This window comes from Oryx dammah, unplaced genomic scaffold, assembly GCF_014754425.2.
Source record: "Oryx dammah isolate SB20612 unplaced genomic scaffold, SCBI_Odam_1.1 HiC_scaffold_13, whole genome shotgun sequence".
Lineage (NCBI taxonomy): Eukaryota > Metazoa > Chordata > Mammalia > Artiodactyla > Bovidae > Oryx > Oryx dammah.
The window spans coordinates 46,856,675-46,880,019 of record NW_024070197.1 but is presented as its reverse complement, the minus strand read 5'-3'; the positions used below and the strand labels follow the sequence as shown (position 1 = coordinate 46,880,019).

Genomic DNA, 23,345 nt, shown 5'->3' with positions numbered 1-23,345 from the left:
ATCCCCCCCATCTGACCTCCCCTTCCCCCAACACACACCCTCACCACCCCCACCCCCGCTTCAGCCTGCCTGTAGTTGCATAGTTTCCCTCCGCCCTAACTCACGAACTGGGTCGGGGAGGAGGCAGTGTGGTAAGAGAGACCACACTCCAAAGCAGAAGGCCTGGAAGTGGTAACCACTCTCCTGTCTGGGGTGAGGAGGTCTTCCCGTGGGAGGTGACCACTGAGGCAGAATAGAAGGAAGTAACCAAGGTGAGCCGGTCAGGAAAGGAATCTTTCAGACAGAAGATGAAGCTGAGTGAAGATGTGGTCCTGGAACTCCTACAGCCTGGATTCTGATCAGGTTTATTTGAGATAAAAGCAAGGAGCAGGACCCAGATCTAGAAAAGCCTAGAGGAGTCTAAGCTTTAAAGAAAGCCATTCTAGAGTGGGTTAGAATAACACCCTCCCCCCACCTTCCTAGCCTCTGGTTGGGGGCAGGGAGGTAGTCCCTACTGAGCTAATAACCCCCTTTTCTCTAACCCTCTCAGTCCCCAACACACCCTCCTTGAAGCTGGAGCACAATTTTCAGATGAAGGTCATTCACCTGCCTCTGGCAGAGTAACCATCACCTCCACATTTGCCCCAGAGGTGAGGGAGGTGGCCCAACTGCCAAGTGCCAGGCCCCAGATGGTCTTAAAGAAAAAGCTGTCCACAGCTCAAAGTTGTCCTCCCTGCCAACTCCAGGTAGGGCCTGGTGGAAGGTTGAGGAGGGGGCTGTGAGCCTGGGGAAGGCAGGGTCTGTGCTGTATGGACAGGACCACTTCGCAGAGGACAAGGCCTTTTAGTTGAACTGCTTAGATCTCCAGAAAGAGAGGATTCTACCAAGCGGGGAAAAAGAAAAAAGGTGTTTCAACTTGAAGCAAAGAAACGGCAGGTGAAGACGGGAGTGGGAGACCGCTTCATCAGATGGTGGAGAGAAGGAATCAGGAGATGAAAGAAGTGGCTGAAACCAGATAAGAAGGATCCCCAAGGTCAGAGTTTGGAGAGAAAGCTCTCCAGCCAGGAAGGGGCCAGCTGGAGCCCCAGCAGAATCAAGGGATAACTTCGCACTCTGGTCCCACTGAGGGCCCCTTCACTCCTTATCTGTGTTGACCTTTCAGGTCCCAGAGCAAGGGCTCAAAGTGAACCTGAGTTCCTGGATAGGCCGCTTCTCTCTGCCTCCGGGCTAGCCTACAGGCTCCAGATCACCCTGGCTGCAGCCGGACTCCCTAAAGCCAGGCAAAAGACCAGAGAGAAAGGCTAGAACCTCGGGGCAGGAGGACTCTTGGAGATGTTCAGATTCCTCCCTCTTTATACAGATGGGAAAACTGAGGCCAAGCAAGAGGACTTGCCAAAGTACCCCTGCAGAGCACCGCCTGGTGGTCGCACCGCTTGGACATCCACAGTGCGGGTCTGCTCGCCGACCACCCACTCACAGGCGAGTCAGTTTCAAGGGTGCTTGGGGCTCAGTTCCCGTGAGCGGTGGCTACCCAACCTTCGCGGCGGTGAGCCTTAGCTTGTGCGGTATGCCGATGCCTGGCGGGCTGGCTGTGCTCCCGCCCAGCGAGGGTCGAGCTAGTTCCACTGCCCGGCGCTCCAGTTCTCTCAGATTTCTCCCTCCCAACCGGAAGAATGCGGAGAAAGTGGGGGTGGGGTGGGGGGTTACAGTCTTTTTTCTTTAAGAATAGTTTAAAAATTCCTCTAGGACTCCTTATCCTCACTTCCCTGGGGACTGACTAAGGTGGAGAACTGTGGGGCAGGAAAAACACCGGTTCCCCTGCTCACTCCCAAGTCCCTGCTTAACCCCTGAGGGGTCCGGGGCCGCTGGGGCCGCTGAGGGCACCAGCTAGACGCCCGAGCCCCTGGATTGTGTGCGGAGAAGCCCCGACTGAGTTTCAGCTCAGGCCGCTCGCTTGTTGACTCTAAGTCAGGAGGAGCCTCAGGAATACATCGAGAAACATTGTTTACGGTGCTGTTATTATTAACCTCCTTCCCGCTTCTCTCCATCTCGGGCCAGGAGAAACCTCCAAAAGGACCAGAGCCAGAGGGGCCCATACAGGCCGCGGCTCCCGCCCCTTGGCCGCCCACCTGCTTCCCCCGGCCCGACCTCCCCTCTGCCGAAGCGACTTGGTCAGACTTCCAGACTTAAAACGAAGTCGTTTATTTCAATTTTGCTTTCACATTATGTTCCGATACAATCAAAACTCCTGGACGAACCTCTTGAATACAAGTCCTGCGATGAGCGCGGTCACAGGTCCCCGGCACCCGGTAATACCGCCGGCGCGGACTCGTGATTCCGAGGAGGCGGAATAAAACAGACTTAGCTTCGGGATCTGTGAGCGGACGGTCCGGAGGCAGAGGCGTGGGAAGCGTGACGAAAGGGCAGAAAGGTTCTGGCTCCTCGAGTTGGAATTATTCCTGATGCACTTGGACTGCGAAAAGCCTTTTTCGCTTCCAGGCCGGCTGTCGGGCCTGGCCTAGCAAGATTTCAGCCAAATTTCTTACGTTTGCGCCAAAGCAGGGAGCACAGGGCGGAATGGAGGGTTGGCCCTAGGCCCGCGCAGGAAGGAGCGAGGGCCGACATCTCGAGGACGTCCTCCTGCCTTAGCCTTTCTCGGCTTGCACGCCGCCAAGTCCCCTACACCTCTGAATCTCACCCTTCCGCACCCCTGCCCCCAGACCTCGCAACTAGGGGAGGTGCGGAGTTTAGAAAGCTGTTTCAGAAAAATAAAAGTTCCACTTGAACTTTATTGGATTAAAGCAAAATTAAATCTTGGCTATTCACAGGTATATTACAGAAGACGAGGAAGCGTCCGGAAGAACCTCCTGGCGTTTAGTGGAGCCACAGAATACGAGGGCATTGACAAGCATCAGAACACCAAGCAGCCTTAGATTTCACGATCACTCCAAATGGGACATAGAAATACGGAAATACAGCCAGTTTCCACTGGGAACAGTTCTTCGTGTACAAATGATATATATTTATATATATATATTTCTTTTTTTTTAAACCAGTCACCACTGAGGTGAGTCCTTTCTCTGCTAACAAGCAGCCGAGGATACATACAAAGTACCTTCAGCTAATTAATTCGAGCGGTGTTTTAAGAGCAGTACTTGCCAAATTAAAACTACTTCCCCATCCAAAAAAAAAAAAAATCCTTCCCCCCTCTCCAAAATAAAAAAAAGGGGGGAGGGACATATTAGATTTCAGGGGATGAAAAGATTCAGAGCGGGACTCAGAGGAGGCAGATATTTCACATTATACAGTGAAATGCAAAGTTTCTTTTACATAAATTGTAGGGAATATGAACACGGGCCAAGAAACAGTGACAAGGCAGTCTGTCTGTCTTGATTACTGCAACTGGAGTTGGGGGCGAGTTTATTTTGGAAATGGGAGTGCGCAGAGCTAAGCGGAATTTACATCTCCTAAAGAGGAAATGGACTAAGTTGTCCAACCGCCGGGCTGCGCTTCGTTTACCGGATACAGCTGGGGAACAAGTAGGAAGTTCCAAGTCGTGCCGCTTTCTCGTCCTCTAAAGTTCAGCCTCTTTATCATTTTCCCCCCTCCTGCCTTCGCCCTCTCCCTGCCTCCATTCCCGAGATATGCCAGTCAGAGGGGAAATACGAGGAATCCGGAGAAGGTCGAATATTTCCAGCCCCCCATCAAGTTTCCTCGCTCCAGCTTGAGGTATGCTCGGTCGCCTTTCTCCATCTGGATTAGAACTCCGTTGCTGGCGGCCTCCCGGGTCACGTCCTGGTCACCAGCGAAGGCTGAAATCACCGGCCACCCGTTTAACATGAGGCTCACCTGAGAAAGAGAAAGGCTGGCTTCAGAGGGGCAACCCAGTGGGGTACCGAAGCGTAGATAAAATAGCGAACCTTCACCGCTTGGCTGACAGACGTAAAGCTTGGAAGCAGGGAGCGACGGGTGGGCGGGGGCGGAAAGAAAAGGGGCTTTATAATTTACTGCCCAATGAAGAGAAAGACGGCCCATCTGGGTGACAGAAAGGGTCTGCTCCCCAAACGAATCGAACCCTGACTGCGCTCTTTTTATCCAGTTTAGTGAACCCGTAGGTGGCTCAGGCGCCCAGAGACCTTCCGCCCTGCCCTCCCCGCCAGCCTCAGAGAGAAAGTCAGACAACTGGCGCTTCCGGGAACACAAACAAATACAAACAAAAACCCTGGCTCCTCCCGATTCCAGATGCCAGGACACAGCAGAGACGCAGCGGAGGAGCCAGGCAAGGTTTCGGCAGATGAGAAATCTCTCTCAGAGCTGCACTCCGTGCTTCATCCTCAAACTCCGGGCTCAGTTTTCGTCCCAAATCCAGCCTTGCCCTCCACCGCCTGGCTTTGCCCTTGCGGTGGCATCAGCAGATAAAGGCCCAGGGCCCTCTCCCCAGCCGCGCGTTCCGCCTTCTGTGTCCGCCCAAAGCAAACCTGAAAACCTTTGGGAACCCTGGAGAGCCAGTGAGTGCTGGCTGGGGCAAGGCTGGAGCCAGGAGGGTGTGGCACTACGCCCCTCCCTTTTCTCTCCACCTTTCAACTGATATAGTTAGGCGCTACTTGTTCAGAAATCCGGAGTGGGTCCCCAGAGGGACGCCAGGACTCCCCCGGAGCGTGGCACTGAATGCAAGCGCACAGGTTTTTCGCCCGCTTCAGAGCTGGGACAGGAGTCGGGGATACTGTCCGTGGTGCTGAAGGAGATGATCCGCGGAAAGCTTCCGGAAACGGGAACTGTCTGGGATGCTAACAGAAACTCTAAAGAGAAATCCCCGGGGTTCCGTAACGGGAGAACCTCTTTGGAGGGTCCCACAAGGCGGAGGCAGAAAACTGTGCCTGGAGGTGGTTTCAAGAACCCATGACTGGAAAACAAGGGAGAGTCCAAGCCAGAGAACCGTGAGGCCCTGCTACCCATTCCTCCAAGCTGCCCCGGGGACATGCGGCTGCCCCTTCTATTTCCCACCCTCGCCGGGCCGACTCACTCCCGCGGCCAGTAGCCCCCTACCGGGGCTGGGGCCTGGCCCTGAGGCTCCAGCTGACCTGGATGGTCTGTCTGTTGTAGACTTTTACCACGTGGAAGTTAAAACTGTAGATTCCTTTGCGCGGGGCGATGAAAGTGCTGCGTTCTGAATCAAAGTTGTTCCCGATGTTCACTAGTACCTATAACGAGACGGGAACGAAGGGGAGTGGACAAGAATCTGTCCCGAACTCTTGTCCCCGCATTTCCGCTGAGACCTCGGAGAGGGTCGAACATCTACCTACTACCTCTCCCCCAACCCCCACCCATCCAGTCTTCCTGGAGCACTCACCTGGTCGAAGTAGATGATCATGGTGCGATTACTCATCTCGGACGGCTCATGGTTGGTGCTTCTGATGGCAGAGAAAGCCACCTTGGCGCTGCCGGAGCGCACAGAGATGCCCAGAGCTGTGCCCGTGGGATCGGACGTAGGGTTGGAGTCGCAAACCACCAGGCACTTGCCTTCTAGCACGATGGGCTCCGTCTCGTTCTGCCCGCGGGCCGGGCCCGCCAACCATGCTGCCCCCAGCAGCAGCAGCTCCACGACGCCCAGCATCGCGGCGCCGGCGCCCACCCCGCCCCCCACCCCGGGGGCTGCCTGCGCCAGCCGCCCCCCCGCCCCAGCCCGGCTCCGAAGCCCCCTCCTCAGATCCGTGTTCAGCTCTGCCAACGCCGCTCTGGACACTTCGGGTCTTCTTGCACTCCTGGGCAAGCGTGCCCCCCGAGCGATGCTCCCGGAGCCCCGCCCGGGCCTCAGGGGTACCGTGGCTGCCCAGCCGCACTTGGATGCATAGCCGCTGCCGCTCGATTCCCGCTGATTCCGCCGCCTCCTGCCCGCACCGGCCGCTGCCGCCGCCGCCGCCGCTCTGAATTATTGATGCAGCCGGCGATGCAGCCGGAGCCGGCGGAGAGCGCGCACCGGGCACAAAGGCGCGGACCGCGGCCTGGCCCCGCCCCTACCACCTCCCTCCCCGCCTCCCTCTCCAGCCCCGCCCCCGCACCGGCAGAAGCTCCACCCCCCGGCCAATCCTGGCGCGCCGCGCTCCCCGCCGAGCCAATGACGGCGCTGTCCGCGCGCGGCCACCTGACCCCGGGCGCCGTTGTTATTAGGCGCGGCGAGGCCGGCGGCGCGCGGCAGCAGGGTTGGGCTCAGGCGGAGAGTCGACGGAGGGAGCGAGGGCCGGGAACGCGCGCGCGCGCGCCCGCGTTTCTGTGCCGTCTGCGGCAGCCGCTCGCTCTCTTGTCTCCCGCCTCCCGATACGGTCTTGTTCAGCCCCCTCAGCCCTTCCGCCCTCCTCCCTCGCCGGCCCTCAGGTAGGAGGCGGCGCGCACGCCCAGGTTCCGGAGTAGAGTCGCCAGAGACCGAGAGACGCGCGAGTGTGGGCGCGTGGGGCGGGAGGGGAGCGCCCCCCAGTGGGTAAAAGGGTGAGGGGCAGCGGGCGCGCGGGTGAGCCTCGGCAAGCGGGCCGACCCGGCGGCCGGGCTTCAGGGCGCGTGCGTGCGTGGTGGGGCGGGGCGTGCGCCGAGGCCGCGGTGCGAGGAGGCGCACGTGCAGCCGCTGGGAGCTGGCGCCGCAGGGCATCGAGGCCAGTGTCCACATCCTGGCCTCGCGGCCAAGAGTGTGGCGCTGGGCCGGCAGCTCTATCCCGCTTCTCGAAGTGCTCACTCTGCGGGTCGCGGAGTCGGATCGAGCGTGCACTCATTTATTCTTTATTTCATTTATTCGAGATAGATCATTGAACACTTGTGGACCCGAAGTGCCAGGCTTCCAGGCGCTGAGGACATAGTGATGAGCAAAATCGGACGAGGCCTGCCTTCGTGCCTCTTACAGTCTAGTGCAGGAGGCACTGGCAAGTACAGTGGCATCGCAGACAGGTTCATTTCCCTGATACCATTTTAATCTTTTGCACTCAAAATTTTATACTTTGCATCCTCATTTTATTTACTGTGCACCTTTGTGGCATGATTTGTCCACGTGTACTTACATACTATTGCCTTGCATATAGACACCAAATCTTGTGATTTATGGGCGATTTTTCAAGGGTGATTTTGAAATTTCAAGGCTAATGAATTTTTACCTCACGCGTTAACTTAGAGCTTTACACACACGTAGTCAACACAGTAAAACACAGCTTTGCTAAGTGACAGAGAGAGGGGAGCTACAGAGGTGGTAAGAGGAAAGGCGTGGAATGCAAGCGGTTAACCTGCCATTAGGTGGAAGCTGGAGGGCGATCAGACCTCTCTGTCAAGTCCAAGGCAAGAGGCTTCGGACCCGAATGAGAGGCGGGCGGGAATGCTGTCCCCCGGAGCACCTGGCGCTTGGGTCCCCGCCGGGCGACTTTGAACCCGCATGCTCAACCGAACCAAAGCAGACGTGCGGCAGGCGGCGGCCAGGCGCGAGCCCGGGGATCTGGACAAACCTGGATCGCGGGCTGACAGCACCTCCTTTCGGTCTCCCGGCTCGCCGCCGGCGGGGTCTGCCGCCTCCTCGGGTAGGCTCTCCCCTACGCAGGAAGACTGCTTTGGAATGGCCAACAGCCGCACATTTCAGCTTTGTGTCTGTGAGACTTAGATAGCTGTTTAAAGACTCATCTGGGGTACCCATCTCGGAACCTCGCCTCTGTTGGGATGCCTGCCTGCTGGGGTCACTGGGTTCGCCCAGGAGAAAGAGAAGGGGCGGGGGAAGAGCAACAATTCTACTTCAAGTTAATTGACAGAAAACTGTTTTTTCAAGTCAGATCTGTTTGAGACATCCCCAGAAAGCGTTGCCAGCTATGATTACACCTAATGTGAGAGCATGAACTAATTTAGGAGGTGAGATCTGAATAATGACACTGTACTCTGTATAGCCGCGGAGCCTGGCAGCCCCAGCAGTGGAGAGTACCTGGAGAAATACCCGTGTAGAATCAACAGCATGTGCTCAGTGCCCGGGGTCTACACACTCCGATATTCCACAGATATTTACTGAAGGCTGTCTGGTGAGGAAGCCCGTTCTCATGGAGCTCACAAACAGGACTGAGATTATCTAGAGAGAGATGGTGGACTCCAGCCTTCTCCTCTTCTTTCGTTGGGGAGGCTCTCGTGGGCGTTGCCCAAGCCGGAACTGCCATCCCTATGCCACTGGGGATCTTGTATGGCCAGTCTCAGCCTACCTGCATCCCAGGCCTACCATTCTAAGGGCCTGCTGGATCGCTCTCCTTTAGATATCCTGCAGGCATATTTAACTGATCCATACTTTGTCTCCTTCCCTTTATCACCCAAACTCTGTCTCTTATCCTATGCCAGTGACAACATGTACCACCTAGGGAGCCTCACATCTAACTTGACTCTACTTTATGTCCTATTTGTTTGAGTCTGTCTGGGCTTCATCATATCTGGCCTAGGATACTGCAGAAGCTTCCTAATTTATCAATTAGGGAATTAATATAAGGATCACTCCTGGCTCTGCTATAAACTGTTTATTCATTCATTTGATGGATAACAATTGAGTTCTCTGAAATATGTCATCCCCACTTTTCTTCCACCTAAGGAAGACTTCCCTGACCACCATATTTCGGAATGATCGCACCCCTGGCATTGTTTGTCCCTCTTCCACATCCTATGTGTTTAAAAATAATGAATTTAATGTTAATGGATATATGCTTTCCTGAACTGTGAGATGAAATGTGATAATGTATAGGAGGAGGAGAAACCTCAAAACCAGTCATGTTTATTTTAAATATTGTCACATTGTTACACTCAGGATTCTTTTAGCTGCAAGTGACAAAACCAATTCAAACTGGCTTAAGTATAAAGGACTTCACTCATTTGATGAAAAAGCCTACAGGTAGGTCTTACCTGTTATAGCGTTGTTGGCTGCATCAGGCAAGGTTATCAGGATCTGTTTTCTAGTTTTGACTTAGAGCCCAATAGATCCTCTGCCAACTCAGAGCAAGGAAAGGATGGATAGCACTGTTTCTTCAATATTTTCTGCAAAAGTCGTAGAGCTGGTCTTACAGGGGTGTCAGTCACTTGCCCCTCCCTGAACATGAAGAATAGAGTGTTCCATTGACTAAGCTTGGATTCAGATGTCTTCCTTCAGAAAGGGGTTTGATGTCAGATCCACATTATCTGGAGTAGAGGAGTTCTCCAAAGAAAAATTAGAGAAAGGACGCTGGGCAAGCAGGAACAATACATGTCTATTTTAGTCCCTCTCAAAGGGTCAACTGCAATATATGTCACCCCAAAAGAATAATGATGAAGAGTGATGAAATAGCCAGAACAGTATATATGTGTTTATCTTGGTCCTTGGGGATCCTCAAGATTTCAGCTAAACCTGCAGTCAGGTACTATCAGCACTGATGTTACTAAAGGGTTTGTTTTGAAGTCTGAATGCACTTTGAATGGTAGAGCTGTGATAAGTATAAATAATTAACATTCTGTTTTAAAATATTTCTGTGGCAGCATTTTGTTGTGTTTTTTTTTTCTTCCTTTTCATTTCTTAGGCTCCTAAAAAATGAAAATCTACTTTGTGTATAGGTATGTAAAATTCCTCATTTTTCATTGATTAATGAAAACAAATGAGAATTTGAGCAATAAAAAATGAAAGAATTGAGTGAGGTCATGTCTGAAATTTTAAGACTAGAGGTTTGACTTGTTGAGGTTTTTCAGGTGTTGAAATGTTGGTAAAGCATTATAAAATCATCTGTCTGAGGCTTTTAAAGCAATGTGTTAGAGAGATTTAGGGAATGTCGAGTTTGCAAATAATGAATTTGTACTGTTGCTGTTAATCCTTTACCTGCTGCCCTAAATGCAGCTTTATGTTTTGGTAAAGTCAAGGTTTGTTTCCCATCCACACTCTGAATTTTTTTGTCACAATGCATTTTAATAAAGGAATATAACAGCTATCTTGATTCCTCTACCCCTACCCTGGAGGAGAAAAAAAATAACAACCCCCTATTGTTGAAATGAGAGCATTTTCAGAAAAGAGGGAATATTGTGTCACAGGATATGAAACAAACTCATCCTTTTATTAACTCAGAATGGGTTCTCTAATGTTTATACACATCAGATAGCATTTCATCTCTTTTAGCCTTGGTTCAAAGGCCCAGGCAGTACCATTTCCTAGCATTTAGTTCATTTGCCCATAAAGCAGAAGAGAAAGGCTATTTTGTTCTAAAGAGTGTTAAATTTAGGATTACAGTGGTCAAGGTCATTTCAAGTTAATATTTCAATATAGACTACAAAATGTGGGAATGATTCTAAATTAAATATCTTTAGCTCTTTAGTTAATACCAAATTATGCATTTCCCTAGCCATTGCATCTGCTAAATTGAAAGATGCTGGCATCATCTTTAAAATGATGCCTTGAATCTGCTGTGGTTGTGCTGGTAGGAATTTTGTATAAAGCTGTTATTCACATGTATTACATTAAGGCCAAAAGGGGAAGAAAGAAACATAAAATTATGTAATCCTACAGAACTGCTCTTGAGAGAGAAACCACATAGGTGACATCAAACACTAGTTGTTGGAATTTTTCCAAGAAGTAATTATCTGTGTGCTTTTTGGGTAGTGATTATGGGACAAATGAAGGTTCAGCCAATTCAACAAACATTTATCAAGTGCATGAGATGTGCAAGACACTGTTTTAGGGCCTTGGCTACTGCAAAGATGAATCATCTGTGATCTCTGTCCCCCCGACCCCAGACTTCATATTTGACCGTGGTCAGGGCTGCACCCCAGGGAACCTCCACTTAAGAACTTTTGGTTCTGCTGAGAAGGCTTCTTAGTATGTGTTCTTACAGTGTAGCTTTGATTAGTCCCTGTCTTTGTTTACAGTTGCCCTATAACCAGAAGTTACACAAAAATTATGCACATGTACAAAATTAATAGATTAGAGAACATTCAAACTAAATACTTCAAGTTTTACTTCAAATGCATTTGACATTTACCAAAGAAATGATGAATGCTATCATCCATGGGAGGCTGGGTTGACTTTTGGGAAAAGTTATCACCAACTTTAATAGGGATCTTAGGGAAATTTCCCAGATCTTGACAGTTGTTCAAAGATTTCCTACAGTTCAGAAGGCTCTCAGGATAGAAACAAAGTCTGCCAACCAGAGGGCTGGTTGAACCAAATACCTCTGTGTTACTAGGAGGTAAACGAAAGGAAAGATTTAAATAAAACTTGAAGAGGGGGAGGAATGCAGAAGAACAAGAGGGTTTTGTATTTTTTTAAAACAAATTATTTTCCCAAAATGGTATTTCCTGGTAGACTTCTGAGAAATGAGATCAGAGGCTCACACTTCATCCTGCCACCCAGAGTCACACCCCAGGGACAGTGACGTAATTGAGTTTCCTAGTGCTTTTTGCCTCCCCAGCCCTGGCCCCCAGCCCCTCCCTGGAGCCATTCCCTTTCCTCTTTGCTGTTCTTGCCCCTAAAAGCTGACTCCTTCCATCTGGCTTCTGGTTTGGCCAGCAGAAGGAAGGCACAAGTAGGGGATCAGAGACAGGGGGAGAGAGAAGCTGGGGTGTTTCTTCCAGCCCCCTTCCAAGATTGTATCTTCTTGCCCAGCACCCCTCCTGCCTTCCTGGGCTCCAGCTCTCCCTCCTGTGATACTCTTCCCTCTCCCTGTATCTTCAGACTGAGGATAGGAGGTTTGCCACTCTCTGGGTTCTCAGTATCTTCTGCTGATTCTCTAGACCCTGCCAACACCTCTGTAGGTTGTCCCTTCATTAAAATCCCTCCATTCAAACTGAGTTTAATTCTGTTTCCTTCTGGGATCTCAGTGATAGGCTGTATCATTACTACATCTTGCTTCACCTTCAGAAGCAACAGACTTGATATATTTTATCCTCTTGTGGAAATGTTGGCTGCTTAGTAACTAGTTGGGTCATATTAAAAGTCAGTATGAATTAAAACCCTGACACAATTTGAATTCATTTTAGGTGTGTGATGTTACCAAGTTAGATATTTCAAACAAAACTATTCATCTTGAGCTTTAAAAATTAAATGCTGATAAATGTAACTGTACTGTTTTCAGAATGTTAACATGAAAAAAATCAAAAGAAGCATATCTTAAAAAAGCAAATACTCCAAGTAAAATACCTCCAATGTTTACAGTATAAGGATATATTAATAGCTTGAGAAAAATACAGTATTACTCTGTGAGTTCATAAAATTATTTTTGAGTTTTTAAAATATAAAAACCTTTTAAGATATGAAAATGAAATGTGATTTTCTTATTGAAAAGCATGGTAATTACTGTTATTCACTTTTAAAATTTTTATCTTGTATTTCTTAACAAATAAGGGCTTTACTGTTATTCTCTGAAATAGGTAATGTTTTAGGTTTTAAAACAACAGTTTGAAAGCAAGCCATAATAAAATATGTTTCAATATATAGGTACTTATGAGGGAATCCTTTAAGTCATCCATTCAACTTAGCTATCCATTTCATACCTGCTGCCCAGTATTGTTTGAAGTCCTTACCAAAACAGTATTAAAGGCTAGTTAGGAAATATAGAGCAATTAGGAAGTAAGCTATTCACAGATGGCAATAAAAGTTAGGATACCTATTCAATTCTGGTGTTTACTGGTCTAGGAGAATAGGCTAGTTAAATTCCTGTTTCTTTTGGTTATTGTAGTAACATGCTGATATGTTCTAAGTAATTATAGACGTATTGAAATTTATCTGATTTTGTCAGTATATTGTAAAATTGCAGGAATATGTTCTTCTGTCCTCATGATGAAATTGGTCCTACTATTTAATGCATCAAGATGATAGGGTATTAATGCAGTGAGACCTCTGTGGCCTTTTTAGATCAATAAAGATCGGGATTTTGTGTCTTCATCCTGGAGTATTTTGAACCTCAATATTGAACAGTAATTCTTATAAGTCAGCTGCTTTCATTTTGCAGACTGAGGCCCAGGGAGTGTGCTAAGTCGCTTCAGCTGTGTCTGACTCTGCAACCCTGTAGACCAGTCCCTTCTGTTCATGGGATTCTCCAGGCAAGAATACTGGAGTGGGTTGCCAAGCCCTCCACCAGGGGATCTTCCCAACCCAGGGATCGAACCTGCGTCTCTTGCGACTCTTGCATTGGCAGACAGATACTTTACCACTAGCACCACCTGGAAAGCCCAGGGAGGGTACGTTCCTCTAAGACAGTGCCTCTCACACAGGCTCTAAAATCAGGGTGCCTCATAGTCAAGAAATCTGTTTCAATTGAAATAATTTAGTGGGTGCCTCATAGTCAAGAAATCTGTTTCAATTGAAATAACTTAGTGGCACTTCATAGGCAAGAATCCTTTTATAAGGGATAATCCGCCTTTAGCTCCCTCATTCGCAAAGCAGGAATAACAGTCAGTATTTACCTTAAAGGCTGGTTTTCAGGATGGAGTGAGCTAATCCACCCATGTGATTAGCCTACACCTGGCCTGGGCTCTCCAGCCCGTGTGTGCCTCTGCTCTCCTCCTTGTCAGGTGCCCAGGTAGTTCTAGAAGGAGATGCCCAGGTGCAAGCCCCACTGCCCCATGCTTGCTCCAGACTTTTCTTGACGTGAGCCAGCCACTCCCCCTGGCTCTGTGCCAGTGATTTTTTATTCTCTTGCCACATAGAAGTCCAAGGAAGAATGTCTTTGTTTGATTTCAGTAGATATAGTCCGTGGGAAGTCCTCATTCCCAAATTTAAAACAATGCCTAATGTACCACGATACATACAGTTGGCGCAGTTTCACAGGCATACCATGCACTCCTCTTTCTTTATTCATTCAACTGATGTGAACTGACCACCTCAAATACTAACAGGTATTTATTGTGGTTGCCTGGGATACATCAGGGAACACCACCAGCCAAACTTATCTGTGGGAGAGATGTGATGTTGTGACAGCCATGTTCTTCTCATTATGAGTTTATCCCTGTAATACTAAAGCTAAATCACTCTGATGTCATTGGGTCACACAGTTATGAGACCACAGTTTTTTGTCCTGCTAAAACATCACACAACTCAGGAGTTGGCTATCTTTTTGTTTTACTGACATTAATTTTTCTCCTATCATGAGATTTAATTGGAAAATCATCAACATTATAAACTGTATGTTGTCATTTCCATTTTTGAAGTGAAAGTCACTCAGTCATGTCCAACTCTTTGCGACCCCATGGATTATATAGTCTATGGGATTCCTCAGGCCAGAATACTGGAGTGGGTAGCCTTTCCCTTCTCCAGGGGATCTTCCCAACCCAGGAATCGAACCCAGGTCTCCCGCACTGCAGGCAGATTCTTTAATAACCGAGCCACATGGGAAGCCTATTTCCATTTTTAAATGTAAGCAAATTTGAGGACTGGGAATCTGGCTGCCCATCAGTGAAAGGTGAAGGTAATTATCATGTTGCCTTGGCATATTTTGTCAATGGAGAATGGTCGGCTTGGTGTTCATCTGTGGGAAGTTTTTAAAATACATTTTAATGTGCCCTTTAAATATGTCTTGTTTTAAAGATATTCCATTTTAAAACATGCTAGGAGAAGAATTTGATATCTGTGCTTGCAGTAAAAAATAGGGTACACAGAGCCTGGGTTTCTGCTTTAGGCTCCTTCGCTCCCTCCCTCCTTTATGTTAGTGCCTGGTCACACAGCACACTCTTGGGCTCAAGGAGTGTCTGTGCACTTGTCTTGGGAAGAACTTCCATTTTCCCACTCCCATGGCTGCTTGAGTACTTTCTCATATGCCTTTCGTCACAAATGAGCTCTCTCCTCCCCATCCTCTCAGGGAACCGGAAAGGGAGGCCCTGACATTGTGCTTGTGTAAACATCATTGAAAGCTTTCCCTGGCTCTTGCATCTTCCTAAGTGATTTCTTTGTGTTATGCTGGGACAGTAGTTCTTTAAATAGAATATTCTCCCCTGGAAATCGCCCACAGTGCTGAGAGTACACCTGGCAAAAGGTGAGTCTAGAATGTAGGCTGCATCCTCAGCATTACCTGAAGGCTGAAGTTAGGGCTCTCTGGCATATCGCAAACAAATTTATAGCAGTTCATTAGTGTAAGGAATCAGGAAAACAGGGTGCCACCGTCCCCCGTGGAAGAAGCAAAGACTTCACACCAGCGGAGACATGAAGCTCTGAAGATGAAGCTGTTTGCATGAGCTGTCTCTCATTTATTCTAGAGAAACCCACTTGCCTAGTTTGAACCTGTTTTCTTCATAGCATATGTCTCACTGTCTGACCAAAACGGTGTTTATATCCTAGTCACTTGGCAAAAAGTCTGTCATTGCTTCAGAGAGATTCATTTTAAGCCTGAAGCATGGAGCTGGTATATAAATGTACTTTGGTAGTCTAAGGAAACGACCTTACTGCAAATTGACACAAGTTTGTGGGGTTTTTTTTTCCCCTTAATTCCCCTATAATATTGTTCCTAGGTGTGGCTACCTTTTTAAACTAGAGGATAAATAGAGGCCTAAATTAGTTTGGTTATTCCCACTCATTCTAATTAAGAATCTTTGTTTCCACTCAACAAAGATATGGGAAAAAATAGGGCCTTTTCATGATATTTCTATTGTCCATTAAATTATTTCAATTGAAACGGATTTCACCACATATCTGAGACAGTTTCCAAGTTACTGCCCTTTAAAGTCTGTTGATATTAAATGGGAAGACCACATGCAAAATTATATTTATAGGATGTATGTACAGGAATTATGAAATTTCTATGAACTATTTATAGGAGATGACTGGTAGAATATATTAGTCAGCATTTTAGTTACTGTCTTTGGTTAGGATTATGGGGTTTTTTTAGCTTTCTATAAACTTCAATAAAAGTGTTTTCATGCAACTTTTTTAATGCCTTGAAAGAGAATTCCCTTTTAGCAATATTAAGGTCCACCTACTGTCCGCTGTTACCATTTTCCCTGTTCCTAAACCAGCAAACCACACCTGAGGATGGTCATAGCAGTGCTTCTCAGACAGGCTAGGATTTGCATTCATCAGTGAATCATCTGTAATTAGAAACAGAAATCTTTTCTTCCCAGCACACATACATCTCTTTCAGAAGTAGTTCTCTTTTATGATTGATGTTTGACATCTTAGAAATTAGGATAACGTTTATAATGTACATTGCTTTAATCAAGGCATTATTTTGTGGGTTGGACTCGAGGTTTCATGTTTAAGAAAAGCATCAGGTGAATCCCGGAAGGAAAATTGTCTTATTCATAAACCCTTAGCCATTGAAAAGACCATTAGGAGCCTATAGGTATGGAAGTCGGATAGAATTAAATAGTATTTTAAATAGTGTATTTGACAATTGACCGTGCAAAGCAATAGCTTCATTTGCACAGTGCCATCTATTTAAAAACCAGTAAACCTTTAACAGACAAATAATCCCCTCAACGTGAGGCTTTCAGGTAGTTATTATGTCAAATTTTTGGATGTCAAAATGTAGTCTGGCAGATGTATTTGCCGAAGCCCATTCAGCTGGCAGAGGTGGCATTATTTTCTGTCCCCCAAGTTCTAAAAACCTCCCCACTTTCTCTTGCAACATTGCACCTCTAAAAAGGTGCCCCTGCTGTATCCAAAGTATCCAATGATGTTTCTAGCCAGGGGTTAGCTTAATATCTAATTAACTTTAATTTTTTTCCTATTATGCAACGAAGTTCAGATCTTAAAATTTCGAAGATGATAAGCCTCTCTCCATTTTTTTCTTCTCCCTCCTAAATGAGGAAGAAAAATATATATGAGATGCCTCTAAATAGTGTCCCACATATATTACTGTCAGAAACAGATTATCGGTATTCATGTTATGCTTTCCATACCTTTTAATCATTTCTACAGCTGTTCACATGACAATTACATTTCCACTTTTAAAACATTTTTACAAAGAGGCACAGAGAGAGAGAGGTTCAAGAGGGAGGGAACACAGACTGATTCATGTTGATGTGTGGCAGAAACCAATACAACATTGTAAAAAAATTATCCGCCAATTAAATAATTTTTTTTTAATGCACAGAGAAAAGAAGAAAGCAAAGGAATAAACTACAAGCAGTTACATAAGTGATAACTTTTGTGATCTGACATTTGGGGAAATGAGTTATTACTACTGCATTACCTTTTAATATCTAGGTTTTAACCTTTCACTGGATAAAGGTGAAATTCACATGTTTTAAACTTGGTCAGAACATAGCAGTAGGATGTTGCTTTTTCTAGTTTTTACACCATCCACATTTTTTAACTGCAGGAAGAACCTGGAACTTTGTACCAGGTTACATGATGGTACCTAGAAGTAGACATGTACAGTTTGCCAATATGTCCTTTTGCAAAACTTTTATTAATAACACTCTGAGAAGTAAGCAGAAACTGTGCAGAGTGAGCCAGTGGATTTAAATACAGAGCGTGAACTCACTGAACTTCTCAGTTGGGCATTTAATAGGATTTGACCTGTTGGGTTTATTTGTGAATCGTTTATATTTCCTTGTCATTTTGAAGATTTAAGTTCAGATATTTTTAAAGCTCATCTTATTGAGATACACTATTAGTGCTTCTTTCTTATCACCTAACAAGACGTCCTTTATTCTGTTGCCCCTTTCCCGTCCCACTTCTGTACCGATCAGTGTTCTTTTTACAGTCGCAAACTGATTAGCCTGACACATCTCTGACACCACTTCTAAATCATCTTCTAAATACCAGGCTCATTTCCATAGATGTTCTGAGCACACGGCGTAAAAACATAGAATATACATGGAATATGACCTTTCCTCCTCTGATGCGCTGAGATGGGTAACTTTGGAAAGTGTCCTGCGATTGTTGTGTAGCGTAGATCCATAAGTCCCCAGAGATCAAGAAGCACCCAACATGCAAACTAACCTAAAAAACTTATTAAAATTTAAAATTTAGTTCATCATGAGTTTGAGATGTCTAAGATTTTGCTGAACATGTGTTTTTGTTTTAGTCCTGTTTTGATTTCAAAAATGCATCTGCCTTATTTTCATATTATGTTAGAACCTTAGCATGAAGGAATGTGCCCATGAAGAGAGCATGGGTCTTGATTTGCATTTCTCTAATAATGAGTGATGTTGAGCATCTTTTCATGTGTTTGTTAGCCATCCGTATGTCTTCTTTGGAGAAATGTCTATTTAGTTCTTTGGCCCATTTTTTGATTGGGTCGTTTATTTTTCTGGAATTGAGCTGCATAAGGTGCTTGTATATTTTTGAGATTAGTTGTTTGTCAGTTGCTTCATTTGCTATTATTTTCTCCCATTCAGAAGGCTGTCTTTTCACCTTGCTTATATTTTCCTTTGTTGTGCAGAAGCTTTTGATTTTAATTAGATCCCATTTGTTTATTTTTGCTTTTATTTCCAGAATTCTGGGGGGTGGATCATAGAGGATCCTGCTGTGATTTATGTTGGAGAGTGTTTTGCCTATGTTCTCCTCTAGGAGTTTTATAGTTTCTGGTCTTACATTTAGATCTTTAATCCATTTTGAGTTTATTTTTGTGTGTGGTGTTAGAAAGTGATCTAGTTTCATTCTTTTACAAGTGGTTGACCCAGAGAGATGTTATGGGGAGGGAGGTGGGAGGGGGGTTCATGTTTGGGAACGCATGTACACCTGTGGTGGATTCATGTCAATGTATGGCAAAACAAATACAGTATTGTAAAGTAAAATAAAGTAAAAATAAAAAATTTAAAAAAATAAAAATAAATAAGAGAGCATGGGTAAGCATATGTTAGCAAAAGTTAGCATAGTCACATCTGTGTGTTTAGTTTATAATTTTATAAATTGTTTTATAATTCTTAACACTGGTTTGGCTATATTATGATATCTTCTTTTGTTAGTAAACTCTAAATCAAAAGGTACTTAGAAATCAAAAACTCTTAAATCAGAAAAGTACATTCAGCCTACTGAAAGTAAGGGGAAAAGAGAATGACAACAATGTCCTATGTGTTTAAGCCAGAATGATTGGATCGTGAAAAATACCTAAAATAAAGTCCTATCTCTTCCACTCAATATTTCTTCACCAAATAAAGTTCAGTTTACTCTTTAAATTCTGTGCCACCAGGCACAATGTTATAGTGAACCATGGCTTTAATATCCTTTGAGAAATGGCGCATCTGTTCTGTAGTCAGTCTATCACTTTTAGCCTCTGTACAAAATACGAAGGAGACCTTACCAACCAGAAACATCTAGAACCTGGCAATTCAAATACCATTCTGAGCAAATATTTAATCTAATAACTGGCACTAAATGTTAGGCCTCTTGGCAGCTCAATATCCACTAAACAAGTTTTAATAACAGGGTAAGCCCACTGTATCCAGAGCAAAGAGAAGCATGCCATGCTTACACAGCCAAATCATGAACCTTTTCTGTTCTGACTTTAGCCCTCTGAAAGGACTCAGGACTATGGCAGCAAGCAACGAGTTTATTTTCAATGCCTTAAACATCTAGATAGTACTCTGTATTTTACATATTGCTTTTAGTAGTTAATATGATAAGTACCAAAGATCAAGCTAAATTCTCTACATGCATTGGGCTTCCCCGGTAGCTCAGTGGTAAAGAATCTGTCTGCCAATGCAGGAGACAGGGGTTCAATCCCTGAGTCAGGAAGATCCCCTGGAGAAGGAAATGGTAACCCACTCCAATATTCTTGCCTGGAAAATCCCATGGACAGAGGAGCCTGATGGGCTGCGGTCTGTGGGATTGCAGAGTCAGATACGACTTAGCTACTAAACAACGATGACAAATTGTTAATTAATCATTGTAATAGTCTTACAGTCTTATGACTATGGAAGGCTTACGTATAGTCTTAGGACTATGCAAAACTTATGACCATAATTTTTTATGATTTTTGAAAATCTCTTCACGGATGGGGAAGCCAAGAGTAAATAGACTGCCTAAGTTCAGCTGCAACATGTTAAACAGTGATTTCAACCCGTTAGACGATTAAACAGCACATCTTTCCCAGAGATGCGTCACATGAGCCCTGTATCAACTCTGAGATATGCAGGATTCTGCACCCCTGTTTCACAGATGGCAAAATCAGTGTCAATCTATTGCAGGTGACCCACCAAAATATAGGATGATGAGCAGTGGCACTGGACCATGAGCTCTATGTGTAACCCTTTCCTGCACTGCTACTGCTCAGACTTCTGACACTAGTGAGGGTGTATTGTCTACCTTTGTGTTTCTGGCTTGGAATTTAACACTCTGTGGGTGGCTGTGTTGATCAGGGACCCCTACACGCTGCCGCCCACTGCGGCAGGAATGGCATGGGATACCCCCATATGCAGCATCTCTGTCCCCGTTCCAGCCCCAGAGTTGTAATAGGCAGAGCTGCTGGCCAGATCTAGGAGAGGGGCTTGGTCTTTGGCACTGCTGCCTTCCCCCTTCTCTGCCTTTTATTTGACAGGGGCATTCCTTCCCATTTTAGTTTATTAGTGCCTTTGTGTTCTTAAGCACCTCCCCCACCATAAAAATAGAAAAGAATCTATGAGTCATTTAGACTTTAGTATGGCTGGCTGTGCCTAACTTTTGCTCTAACTATAAGATGAAAGCCTCTGAAATATCCTGGCTTCCTCCCTGAGAAGAATGAGCTGGGAGTTGATCTCAACATCAGGATCCCCAGAGACCTATTGCTCAAGACACTTGGACTGTATAGTTGTCGCACATCAGGCATCCTGAGCAATGGGACTCTTAGCCTGAGCTCACTCTCTCTTCTCCCCTTTCTGCTCAAGCCAGAAGGCCTCTACTCTCTTCCAAGTTGTCAGGAAGCCAGAGAACATTCTCCATTTCCCCAGTGACCCACCTCCCAACAGCAGACATCCAGCAATCAGAGTTGGAATACATTGAAGGTGGTCAAGTTCTATGGGCAGAGCACCCATATGCTTCTGCTTCAGGTGTCTCGGATAGTAGAGGGAGTGTGGAGAGCCTTACCTGCTTAGTAAGGGTTTCTGTATCTGTGCATCGAGGATTAAATTATTCAGAGCATCAGAGAAGCCCATCATTACTGATTGTAAAGAATCTGCCTGCCAATGCAGGAGACACAGGGTCAATCCCTGGGTCAGGAAGATCCCTTGGGGAAGGAAAGGGCAACCCCATCCAGTATTCTTGCCTGGAAAATTCCGTGGACAGAGGAGCCTGGCAGGCTACAGTCCATGGGGTCACAATGAGTCAGACACAACTTAGCGACTAAACAACTGATGGATGTGGTAGGTGTGGAGAATTACTAAGAAGAGAGGAAATGCTAAGCAATTCGTTTGGCTAAACACAAGTAAGGATTCTTAAGTCATTGTTGTGTGTTAGTCGCTCAGTCATGTCTGACTTTTTGCAACCCCATGGACTGTAGCCCACATGGCTCCTCTGTCCATGGAATTTTCCAGGCAAGAATACTGGAGTGGGCTGCCATTTCCTTCTCCAGGGAATCTTCCTGACCAAGGGATCGAACCCAGGTCTCCTGCATTGCAGGCAGATTTTTTAGCCATCTGAGCTACAGGGAAGTCCCAATAGGCACTTACTAATGCCTGATTACGGTCCTGCATAATAATGATTATGCATGTCACTGAATATGTATCAAATAAAGTTTGTCATAAAATTTTTGACAGTATTAAGTTTCATTCACATGGTCAACATTCATATTTCATTGCTTATGTGGCATAGTTTTGACTTAAAAAAAGTCTCTTAAGACACTGTTGCTTTGATGAGTGCATTACTTATCCATGAGTCTGGTTTCTCCGTTCATTTGGGAGTTTCATATTGCATGGTGATAGTCACTGACTCTGCCTCTAGTTCTGCCAGAGGCACAGCAGTTTCACTTGCCCAGTTGCTGTGGCTGAAATCCCCTCTTGGTGTGAGTTCTCTTGCCATATATTATAGATTAATTCAGTGAACTTTTATTTGATCCCAGCCATGTAACATTCATTGTGCCATGTAAATTTAGATATAGATTAGAAGCTTATCCTGTCCTCAGGGAGCTCATGACCTAGTAGAGAATCATACCACCTTATAGGTGATTGTCCAAAAAGGGAGCAAAAATGAATACAGGACCATGCATCTTCTGATTCTGTAAGGTGTGGAATAACAAAACTTTTTCTGTATTTGGTTTCCAAATAACATCTCTAAAGCTACCAGCCATCGTGTTGTGCTTTCAGAAATGAGGAGTGTTGTAGGATAGTACTCACTGCATGTCCTTAGCTTTTTGTGCTGGTGGAGAATTTTTAAGTGAAAGTCATTCACTGGTAAAATGTGTTTCCTTTAGCCAAGTGCACAGTGGTAGTGCCTTTTTAGAATCCAAGTCTAAAGATGTTGTCAAACCCCAGGTCCACTTAATGAAAAGCCAACCAGAAGAACTTTGCTATTCACAACAAAGGCAAAATGCTATCAAGAATGAGGCTTAGTACCACAGGGATGCAGAGCCAATTACATTCTTGAAGTTTGTAAGTTTACTTAAAAAGGCTGTATTGGGAGTGTATTGGGAAGCCAAGCTTGCCGTTGTCTGCTCCTAGAATTGCACTTGGTAGGAGAAGTCAGGGTCAGGAATGGAATGAAAATGGTCAACAGCAGATGAACAAGAGAGACAATTACTGTTGGCCCAGGGGTCCAATGACCTCCCAAAGGTTCTAGCATGGATCTGGCAGTGGGCTTGGTATAAGTGTGTCTAGGTCACCCTTATGCCAGAGGTGAGAAAGAGGTTGGTGTGGGGAGAATTTAAATAGCTTACTTTTAGCCCTTCTAAAGCATTATATTTTCCTAAATGCCATCCCAGGGACATTCCAGATGATCATGCAGTTTAAGGCTAGGCTATGGTATATCCATAGCAAATAGAATAGCCGCATAAATAGCAGGGAAATCAAATAATAGCAACCAACTTTGAAACAACTCTATCCTTCCTTTGTTTGTAGCAATGATAGAAGCAAAACCCCAGCATATAAAAATACATGTATTAGTACATTCTTAAGAAAGAATCTGGGCCATGTTACTTTCTCCCTCCATACCAACCAAAGTAATACTAATCAATGAGTATCCTACATTAGTAGGAATTGTTGCTGCTTACCCACTCCTTCAAGCTAAAACTTTAAGACCATCTGGGAATCCTGCTTGGCTCTCCACACCTAGCAGAGCAGGGACTCTCACTTGTATTTTTTAAATGCTTTTTAAGCCTCTACCTGCCTTCTCAATACTATGGTCTCTGCTGTGGTCATAGCCCTTTGTGAGATCAAATGGGTTTCTTGCTTCTATTCTTGCCCTCTTCAACACATCTTCCAGAGCCTATGGCTGTGGCTTCTCCTGCTTGCCTAGAGAATGAAATTCGGATGGTTTGCTGCTGGTCCTTGACTCACTTTCCCAGCCTTCCCTC

The 23,345-nt window shown here is 45.7% G+C and overlaps 1 protein-coding gene and 1 long non-coding RNA gene across 3 annotated transcripts in view; one reads left to right on the top strand and one right to left on the bottom strand.

The window, feature by feature from the left end:
- Positions 1-2,165: 2,165 nt before the first annotated feature.
- On the bottom strand, positions 2,166-5,595 carry CBLN1 (cerebellin 1 precursor). Of its 2 annotated transcripts, none has more exons than XM_040253479.1 (3): positions 5,330-5,593; positions 5,061-5,180; positions 2,166-3,828 (listed from the first exon to the last, which is right to left on the bottom strand). In XM_040253479.1, exons 1-3 carry the CDS (start codon positions 5,591-5,593, stop codon positions 3,631-3,633), a joined length of 582 nt encoding a protein of 193 aa, XP_040109413.1. In that variant the 3' UTR covers positions 2,166-3,630. The 2 variants fall into 2 exon arrangements, with proteins under 2 accessions (XP_040109413.1, XP_040109410.1); XM_040253476.1 differs by having other exon boundaries at positions 3,735-4,882; positions 5,330-5,595.
- A 676-nt stretch (positions 5,596-6,271) lies between these two features.
- The window catches only part of LOC120872821, a 62,929-nt gene continuing 45,855 nt past the window's right edge, over positions 6,272-23,345 (top strand). The window contains exon 1 of the long non-coding RNA XR_005723345.1: positions 6,272-6,351. This is a non-coding gene — a long non-coding RNA (uncharacterized LOC120872821). The remainder of the gene's footprint in view (positions 6,352-23,345) is intronic.

Excerpts from the sequence above, each read along its gene's own strand:
- CBLN1 (XM_040253476.1), bottom strand. The coding sequence starts at position 5,593 with ATGCTGGGCGTCGTGGAGCTGCTGCTGCTGGGGGCAGCATGGTTGGCG. Across the intron at positions 5,181-5,329 it reads TGATCATCTACTTCGACCAG|GTACTAGTGAACATCGGGAA; the intron begins GTGAGTGCTCCA and ends GTCTCGTTATAG. Across the intron at positions 4,883-5,060 it reads ACAACAGACAGACCATCCAG|TCATGGGTTCTTGAAACCAC; the intron begins GTCAGCTGGAGC and ends CTTGTTTTCCAG.